This window comes from Oxyura jamaicensis, chromosome 20 (assembly GCF_011077185.1).
Source record: "Oxyura jamaicensis isolate SHBP4307 breed ruddy duck chromosome 20, BPBGC_Ojam_1.0, whole genome shotgun sequence".
Classification (NCBI taxonomy): domain Eukaryota; kingdom Metazoa; phylum Chordata; class Aves; order Anseriformes; family Anatidae; genus Oxyura; species Oxyura jamaicensis.
This window is the reverse complement of record NC_048912.1, coordinates 14,973,190-14,982,315: the sequence shown is the minus strand read 5'-3', so window position 1 is coordinate 14,982,315 and position 9,126 is coordinate 14,973,190. Positions and strand designations below refer to the sequence as shown.

General features: G+C 70.4%; 1 protein-coding gene across 1 annotated transcript; it reads right to left on the bottom strand.

Moving 5' to 3' along the window:
- Positions 1-2,013: 2,013 nt before the first annotated feature.
- MYLK2 (myosin light chain kinase 2) lies at positions 2,014-8,760 on the bottom strand. Its single transcript, XM_035344225.1, has 15 exons — positions 8,618-8,760; positions 7,831-7,842; positions 7,677-7,800; positions 7,208-7,397; positions 6,368-6,904; positions 5,889-6,223; positions 4,944-5,049; positions 4,611-4,704; positions 4,338-4,447; positions 3,811-3,952; positions 3,615-3,685; positions 3,358-3,486; positions 3,047-3,199; positions 2,578-2,710; positions 2,014-2,235 (listed from the first exon to the last, which is right to left on the bottom strand). The coding sequence occupies exons 3-15, from the start codon at positions 7,795-7,797 to the stop codon at positions 2,155-2,157; spliced, it is 2,202 nt and encodes a 733-aa protein (XP_035200116.1). The 5' UTR covers positions 7,798-7,800; positions 7,831-7,842; positions 8,618-8,760; the 3' UTR covers positions 2,014-2,154.
- Positions 8,761-9,126: the final 366 nt, after the last annotated feature.

Sequence of the window (9,126 nt, the reverse complement as noted above, 5' to 3'; positions counted from 1 at the left end):
CAAGCCGTGGCTCGGCCGCTGTCCCGGCCAGGCGCTGCCGCGCTGGGCTCAGTGCCCGGCTGCTGCGGGGCTGCGGCTGGGAACCGGCACCGGCACCGGGGCCGCCCTGCAGCGGGCTCTGCAGCCCCCGCGGCCCAGGGCAACGCTCGGCTCCTGGGGCCCAGACAGGAAGGAGACGTCACCGCCGCGGAGCGTAACTCAAACCAGATGGGGCCGCGCTGTTTTCCAGGACCGCAGGGTGGTCACCGGCAGGAACTGGTCAAAGGCTGCCGGCAGGAAGCGGGCTGGGAGGGACGCCCTGGGCCGAGCGGTGACCCTGCCCGCGCAGCCTTAACTGCTTCGGGGCCAGCCGCGGCCGGAGGGGCTCGGGACCCTAGGGGTGAACCCCAGGTGCGTGGGGCTGGGGGCTCCGCGTGCAGGCTCAGCGGGAGCCCCCCCCCCAGCCTTTGCCTGGGCACAGAGCCGTGGGCAGTGGTGAAGCCGTGAGGACACCTCTGTCCGTCTGTCCATCCACCCCTCCGCTCCTCCATCCATCCGCCCACCCCAGCCCCCTTTCCTCCGGCTTCCCGTCCCCGTGTTTAGCTGCAGCCCCCAGCTCCTGGCTGCCGGCCGCGCACCCCCAGGGGTTTAATCCCCCCCCCCAGCTGGTGCCCAGGACGCGGGGCTGCTCTCAGACCTGTACATTTATTTACAAGAAGCCGAGCGCGCGGGCAGCTCTCCCGCATCGGGCAGGGCCCTGCAAGCCATGCTGCTAGCCCGGGCAGGGGCCGGGTGCCGAGCCCAAAGCCACATCCACCTGCTGCCACCAGCGGGGCCGGGGGGGCCGCTGCCTGCCCCCGTCCCTGCCCCAGGACCAGCACCAAGGGCTCCGCAGCAGCCACGGAGGGCACAGGCAGCCCCGGAGCGTGCACAGCCCTCACTCCATGGCAAGAAAAACAAAGCTGGGGGGGGAGCCCGGTGCCAGCCAGCACTGGGCAAGGCTGGAGGCTGCCAAGCTGGGGGCCGCCGTGCCCTGGCCGTGCTGTGAGGAGGGGGCTCACGGGGAGAGGGGGCGAGGGCTGGGCGAGGAGCGGGCGCAGCACCCGCTGCCCCGGCACGGCGGCCCCGGCCCGGCCCCGCTGGCGGCGGGGGGACGCTGGCGGCCGGCAGTTCCTGTGTGTTGGTGGTCAGGGCTGAAGCAATCCTTCCAGGAGCGGGGTGGGAGCGCGGCCCAGCTGGTCTGCATTAGGACGCCTCGCTTGCCTTTATCTGGCCGGGGGGGGGGGAACGCGTGAAGGAGAGGCTGCGCTTCTCCCCCGCTGGCAGAGCGGAGGGCAGGGGTGAGGAGGAACACAAAGCCTCCTTCTTCGCTCGCTGGCTCCCAGCTGGGGACGCTCCTGGAAACGTGCTCGGCGCTTCCTCCCTTCCTGTGCGAGCAGCAGCGCGGGGCCGGCTCCAGCTTCCGCGCGGCGGGGAGGCGATGCCGCAGCCCCGGCTCCTGCGCCAGGTCCCCAGGGGTGCGGGTCCGCACCTGCCTTCCGCCACCCCTGTGCCACAAACCCGCTGCCCCCACGGGAGCAGAGCCTGGCACCGCACGGGGCAGGCGGGCACCTCGGGGTCCGAGAGCTCTCGTGCGGCAGGGCTGCGGCGTTTGCAAGCGGAGCGAGCAAACCTTGTGCCCAGGTGGCGGTGAGCGTGCAGGGCTGGCAGCAGCGCTGGCATCGGGCTGCTCCGAGGTCCCAGGAAAGCAGCGCGAGCGGGGAGCACTGCTGCGGGCCGGGGAACGCTGCTGCGTGGTGCTGCCGTGCCAGGAACGAGCGTGGAAACCACCTCGCAGCCCGTGGAAATGCAGGCGGGAGCATCGGCTCGCTGGGGACGGGGGTGGCTCAAGCCCCGAGAGCCCAGGAAGGGTGGCTGTGGGTGAGGAGCCCCCGGGGTGCGGGCCCCAGGCAGCCCCGCGGTGCCGGGGCAGGAGCGAGGCGGTGGCTTCGTGGCGAGGCGCAGCGGGGGCTGGAGCAGCCGGCTGATGAGCGGAGCTGGGGCTGCCCCTGCCCAGATCCTGCTCCTGTCCAGGGGTGAGGCCCCGGCACGGCCCCGGGATGGGGGTCGGCAGCCCCCGAGCCCCCTCTCCGAGCGGTTCCTCTGGGCTCACGGTGCTCAGCCCCCAGCCCACGCTCAGACGCCCAGCGCCGTCAGCGACCCCGAGCTGGTGATCTTCTTGAACCGGTTGGCAGCACACACCCCAATGAAGTTTTTCTGTGAAAGGGAAGGGGAGAGGCACGAGTCCAGCTGCGGGCCTCGAGGCTGAACCCGGCGGCACTCCCAGAGCTGCTTCGGGAGCTGGGCCGGGGAGCTGGCGGCCGCCCAGGCACTGCCTGCACCGGGTTTCACGGGAGAGACGTGCAGGGCTAAGGCCGGCCCCAGGAGCTTCCCTCCCCTCCATCCCGACGCCACTTCAATGAGCTCCTGGGATGGGCTCAGGGGAGTCAAAAAGGTGCCTGTGTCTGGGGAGATCCCACCCTGGGGGCACGCAGGCTCCCCTAGACAGCAGAGCGGGGCGGTGTTGACCCCGTCCCATCCCGTTCCGTCCCCACACACCTTCCAGCGCCGCCGCATGACGTATTTCTTGAGCAGCACCTGGGACTTGAGGCGGCGGTTGCAGCGCTTCGCCTTCTCTGCCAGGTTGTTGAGCCAGGGATGCTGCAGGCACTGCCCTGCGCTCATCCGGCCGCTGGGGACGAGAGGCGAGCGGGTCACCCCGGGTCCCCCTGAAGCCCCTTTCCCCCATCTGACCCCTTCTTGTGCCATGCAAAAGCCCCCCCGACCCCAGAAAACTGTGCCCTGGCCATCAGCCCTGCGGATGTGCCCAGGGTCCAGTGGGACAGGGAGGGACCCCGCTCATGGCCGGCGGCCCTGCAGGGACAGGGGGCTCTGCCTGGGGACAGCCAAGGGCCAGGGCAGGGCTTTGGGGACACGGCTGGCCCCAGCCCAGGGAGCTGCACGCCGAACGCAGGGGCTGGGCAGAGCCAAGAGCGCGCAGATGGAAGGTGCCCCCCCGGCATCGCACCTTTTCTCTTTGATGATGAGGTTTGAGACGAAGTCCTTGGCCTCGTCGGAGACGCTCTCGAAGGTCTCCTCGTCGAAGTACCAGTTGGCAGCCAGGACGTTGTTCAGCGTCTCGGTGTCGTTGTCGCCCAAGAAGGGGGAGAGGCCGCTGAGGCTGGGGGAGCGGAGGGGGACGGATGAGCAGGGGGTGCCCAAACTCCCCCTGCACGGGGCTAACCCGGCTTGGGGACTGCCCCGTGCCGGGGGGGAGCAGCGGGGGCTCAGCCCCAGCCCCCGGAACGGTGCTGCCAGCCCCCCGGGACCCCGACGCACAGCATGTAGGTGATGACGCCCATGCTCCACATGTCCGTGGAGTAGGAGACCTGCTCGTAGTTGACCACCTCGGGGGAGAGGAACTCGGGGGTGCCAAAGTTCACTTTCAGCTTCTCCTGGGGGTTGTACCTGTGGCCGGGGCGGGGGTTCAGCCACCACGGGCAGCCACCCCGGTGCTCCCCGCACCCCTCCTCACACTGAAGTGAAGGTGGGAGAGGGAGAGGATGAAGCCGAAGGGGACAGGGGGAGCTCAGCACCTTCGAGCCAGCCCGAAGTCGATGATCTTCACCATGTGCCCGGTGGCAGCGACGCAGAGGATGTTCTCGGGCTGCGGGGACAGGGACCCCCAGTCAGAGTCCGGCTCCCGGGGCAAGGGCCCGGAGGGGACGTCCCGGCCACCAGGACACAGGCGGCGGCGGCGCATCGGGAGCCACCAGCAGCCCGGCCCCGCACCTTGAGGTCGAGGTGGAGGACGCGCATGTGGTGCATGAAGCGGATGCCCTCGCAGATCTGCCGGACGAACACCATGCAGTCCACCTCCGTCAGGTGGTAGTCGTCGTCGACGATCCGCTCGAAGAGCTCGCCGCCCTCAATGCTGCACAGGCACGGACGGGTCCCTGGGGTCACCCGGGGGTCCCTCCCCACGCCAGCCTCCTGCAGAGCCCCCGGCCCAGCCTCACCGCAGGGAGGCTGCTGCGGAGGCTGCCTCGGAACAGCCACGGCAGAGCCAGGGGCACACTGAGGCCGGTCATCCCCGGCCCCAACACAGCCGTGGCTGAGGAGATGCTGCCCCGGCCACAGAGCCAGACCGGGAGGTGCCCGAGGGGACAAGCAAGGCTGGGGACATTCCCTGGGGACGGCCACCTCTGCTCAGCCAGGGGCTGACACACCTCCCCCACGGCCGGAGACGGGCGCAGCCCCCCGCAATGGTGCCCCTCGCCTGGGCGCTGAGCCCCGCGCAGCGCAGCCCCGGCACTCACAACTCCATGAAGAGGATGATCTCCCGGGGCGTCTCGATGGCGTCGTAGAGCTGGATGAGGTTCCGGTGGTTCAGCTGGTTCATCACGTCGATCTCCAGCAGCACCATCTCCTGCGGCGGCAGCACCGCCGGGGGGCCGGTGTCAGACATGGCAGAGCCACCGGCGCGGGGGGGGGGGGGGGCCCCCCCCCGGGGGGGGGGGGGGGGACAGCAGCGAGGAGCCCCCCGGCTTGGCACCCTCAAGAGCCCCAGCTCCTGCACCCATCGGTCAGACCTTGTCCTTGGCGCCCTGCTTCTTGATGACTTTGGCAGCCAGCTTGAGCCCCGTCTGCTTCTCGGTGCACGTGTGGACCTCACCGAACTTGCCCCTGCGGAACAGGAGAGGCGTCGATGGCATCACGGCCGCCTGGGGACCCCAGCACCCACGGCAGCAGCTCCCTGCTCCCCCCGCACCCATCCAGCCCCTCCGCAGCCGAAGGGTCCTGCTGCAGGCAGGGGCATTGCTCCGAGCCGGGCGCTGGAGGCTCCCCGGAGACCCCTTCGCTGCTCAGAGCTGGGGGAGACCCAGGCGTCCTCGGCCCTCCCGCAGCCCAGGACCCCTCCTTACCCCCCCAGGATCTCCTTGGAGCTGAGGTTGAACTGGGAGCTGACGCTGGCCGACCGCAGCGTGACGATGCGGTGCGCGAAGGGCGCGGGCGGCGGGGGGACGTCGTCTGCCGAGAGAGGAGGGGGTGAGAAGGGAGCTGCCCGCCGGGGGACCCTGCTGCCGGGACCCTGGGGGTGCCCCGTGCTGGGAGCTCACCGGGTGCCTCCTGCAGGTCAGGGACCCCCCGGCAGCTGCCCGGCACCCCCAGCACTGCCCACAGCATCGCCCTGCCACGTGTCACCCTGCCGCGTGTCTGCTGGCCACCCGTGGGCCACCACCACGCGTGTCACGCTCGCCCTCTCCAGGCCACGCTGCTGCGTGTCTCCCTCAGCAGCCACCATCCCACCCGGCACCCCTCTTTGCTGCACGTTTCCCTCGCTCCCTCCGTGCCACCCCCTCCGTGCCACCACGTCCTGCTCGCCCACCCAGGACAGACCCACTCCGGGGCACCCCACACCCCCGCGCTCCCCACATCAGCAGGAGCTGGCCCTCGCAGGGACCCCCCCAGCACCCTCCGCTCGAGGGCTTGGCGCAGCCACCCCGCCGTGCCCCCAAGGACGGCGGGGCAGGACAGGGGACACGCTGTCCCTCGCCAGCGGCCAGGCGGCGGCTGTCACTCCCGTGGCAGGACAGGCTCCTCGTCCCGCCGGGCAGCCCCGGGCAGCGCCACGCGTGCCAGGCTGGGCTGGGAGAAGCCTGGGGAGGGGACACGCCGCATTTAGCCCTGTTTACAGTGAAACCGGAGCTCGAAGGCTGCCGGTGGGCCACGAGCCAGCAGCAGGAGCTGGCGTCCCGGGAGGGCAGCGGCGGAGACGTGGCAGACCCCGGGGCTGCCACGGGCTGAGGGTGCCACCGGGCTGAGGACAAAGCCCAGAGCACAGGGCTGGGGGGGCGGCACAGCCTTACCCAGTATCTCAAAAGGGTCTTCCTTCCCAAAATCGGGGGTGAGGTAGGGGCTGGGGGGTGGCTCTGCCTCCGTCGAGGACGGCTGCCCTGCGGCACCGGGGCCAGGCTGCTCTGCGTCCCCGGGAGGCTCTGAAGCGGGCTGGGGCTGCCCTGCGGCACCGGGCAATGTCCTCTCCTGCGGGATGCCAGTGCTGCCCGCGGGGTCAGGCTGCTCAGGGGGCCGCAGGTCCTCCTGGGCCGGGGTGGGCTCCACCAAACCTTCTGTTGCTGGTGCCAGCGCGCTCTCCTCCGGAATCATCTCCATCGCGGCCACCTCCGCCCCGGGCCGCTCCTCCCTGGAAGCAGGAGCAGGAGGTGAGCAGCGCCCCGAGCCCCGTGCCCGGCCCCCACCTCTGCCCCGTGGGACCCCAGGGAGGGGACCCCCACCTAGGAGGGCACCAGCTCGCTGGGCAGCCCCTGGGGGATGCTTCCCCGGGTACCTTTGGCAGGCGGCCGGGCAGCTCAGGCTCTGCAGCAGAGCCGGGCGCGCGGGCTCGGGGCCCCTCGGTGGCTGCTGCTTGCTCGTCTCCTCCGCACCGGCTGCTTCCTCCCCTTCAGCCTGAGCCTCTGCAGCGGCCGGGGCCTCCTCCTTCGTGGGCTCCTCGCCCCCATCCTCAGCCGTTGCTGCCGCTGGGGCCTTTTCCCCCTTGGTGTCTTTCTTCTCTCCATCCGGAGCCTCTGCAGCAGCTGCTGTGGCTTCCTCCTTTGCAGCAGCCGTGGCTTCTTCCTTCGCAGCAGCCGTGGCTTCTTCCTTTGGAGGCTCTTCTTTGCCTCCAGCTGTGGTTTTTTCCACCTGTGCAGCTTCCTCCCCTCCACCCTGAGCCTTTGCAGGAGCGGCTGTGGCTTTCTCCTTCGCAGGAGCTTCTTTGCCCCCATCCTGAGTCGTCTTTGCAGCTGGGGCTTTCTCCACCTTTTCTGCTGTCTTCTCCCCATCCTGAGCCTTTGCCGCAGCTGGGGCCTTCTCCTTTGTGGGCTCTTCTTTGCCCCTGTCTTGAGCCTTTTTGGCAGACGGGTCTTTTTCTGCCTTTGCCGCCTTCTTTTCTCCATCCTGAGCCTTTACAGCAGCAGGGGCCTTCTCCTTTGCAGGCTTTTTTGCAGCTGGGGTCTTCTCCGCCTTGGCCGCTTTCTTCCCTCCACCCTGAGCCTTCGCAGCAGCGGGCGCCTTCTCCTTCACGGGCTCTTCCCCTGCTCCATCCTGAGCCTGTGCTGTCTCCTCCGCGGGCTCTGCCTTCCCTCCTTCAGCCTCCACCGCAGCTGGAGCCTTCTCTTCCGTGGGCTCTGCTTTTCCTCCACCCTCTGGAACGCCCGTGGCTTTCTCCTTTGTGGGCTCTTCCTCGCCTCCATCCTGAGCCCCTGCTGCAGCCGGGCCCTTCTCCTGGGCAGGCTGTGCTGCATTCCCTGCCTGGGGCTCTGCTGCAGCCTCAGCCTTCTCCTCGGGGGGCTCTCCCCTCCCTGCACCCTGAGCCTGGGCAGCAGCCGGCTCCTTCCCCTCTGCGGGCTCTGCCGTTCCTCCCTGGGGCTCTCCCCCAGGCAGGGCTTTCTCCTTCACGGGCTCTTCCTTTCCTCCGTCCCGAGCCCCAGCAGCAGCCGGGCCCTTCTCCTCCGAGGGCTCTGCCTCCCCTCCCGTGGGCTCCTCCTTGGCAGGCTCCTTTCTCCCCGCATCCTGAGCCTCGGCAGCCGCAGCCTTCTCCTTCCCGGGCTCTTCGTGCTCCGCACCCTGAGCCTGGGCAGCAGCCGGCCCCTTCCCCTCTGTGGGCTCTGTGTCCTGGGGGGCAGCAGGAGGGGTTGTGCTGGCCTCTGCTGCGGGGGGAGCCATGCTCCCAGCCCCCCCGGCATCGGCCGTGCTGCCCGCCACGCCGTCCTGCTCCATGGGCACTCTGCAGCCGGAGGCGGCTGCCCCGGGTCGGCGAGGCTCCTGCGGGAGAGAAGAGGTGAGCTGGGGGGTCCGGGCACAGCGGGGCTCCCGGGGGGGGGGCTCCTGTCCTGCAGCCCCGGTGGTTTTCTCGTTGGTGGCACGGGGACGGGCCCCGTGCAGCCCCCTGGTCCCTGCACCGTCCCGTTGTGCCCCGATATTTGCTGTGCAGTGACTGATCGATGGCCTGACACCGGCACCTGTCGCTGCCACGGCGCCGCGCAGGCAGCCGGCACCCGGCACGGCCGGGGTGCCAAACCAAGGCTGTGTCCCCCCGTGGGGGCAGGGGACGCCGGGTGCCCACATGGGGAGGGGGCGAGGGGAGCATCCCTGGGAGCTGCCAGCAGAGCACGACCCCGTCTGCTGGGGGTCCCGGCAGCTCCCACCCAAGCGGTCCCACGCCGAGGGGCTGCGGGGGTTTAGGCAGCACCCGTGGGTGCCCGTGTGCCAGCACAGCTGCCAGCAGCACCAGCCCCCAGCCCAGCACCGCGGCTCTGCCCTGGCCCCTGCAACCCTGACCCTGGTGGGAATAAACCCACCGGCAACCGTTCTGGCAGTGGGGCTTACTGGTTTTACTGGGCTCAGAGGGCTGCTGGCAGGGAGCGGCGTGAGGCTGAGCCGTCCCTGCTCCCCGCAGCCTCGGCTCCCCGGCTTCAGGGTTTGGCTGTCCCCAGGGTTACCCCGCTGCCCCCAGCATGGGACCAGTGGCTACAGGGACCCCAAAGGCTACAGACACCCCATTGCCCACCCGCACAGCCCCCCCCCCCGGCCCCTTTACCTGGGGTCCCCGGGGCAGAGGGCAGTCAGGAGAGCAGCATCGACGCTGTGGCAGCGCCTGGCCGGAGCAGCCCCTTCTATACTGGGTGTAACAGAGCTGGATTAGTGCAGGGAGAGAGGAGTATCCTTTACACCAGCAGGAGCCGTCCCGCGTCGCCTTTCCCAGCACCTGTCGCTGCTGGAGCCCGTTCAAAGGACACGCCACTCTTCGTGCTCCCGCCGGCCGGCAGCGCGCAAAAGCAGCGAGCGGTGCCGGAGCTGCCCCAGCACGGGCACCGCTCACCGGCACGGCCGGAGGGCACGAGGCGGCCCCACACGGGCACCCCCAGCTCCGTGCAGGGGCTGGGCTGTCCCACGCCGCTGGGGACAGCCCCTGGGGTAGCGGCTCCGGGGGACCTTTGGGTCCCCCAGCGCCACGCGGTGCCCGTGGGCACGGCCGGCACCGGGCAGCGCTGCCGGGGGCCCAAAGCAAAAGGGACGTCAGCAGGGAGCCGCAGCACCAGCCCCTGT

Excerpts from the sequence above, each read along its gene's own strand:
- MYLK2 (XM_035344225.1), bottom strand. The coding sequence starts at position 7,797 with ATGGAGCAGGACGGCGTGGCGGGCAGCACGGCCGATGCCGGGGGGGCT. Across the intron at positions 6,224-6,367 it reads TGCCCGGCCGCCTGCCAAAG|GGAGGAGCGGCCCGGGGCGG; the intron begins GTACCCGGGGAA and ends TCCTGCTTCCAG. Across the intron at positions 2,236-2,577 it reads TCATGCGGCGGCGCTGGAAG|AAAAACTTCATTGGGGTGTG; the intron begins GTGTGTGGGGAC and ends TCCCTTTCACAG.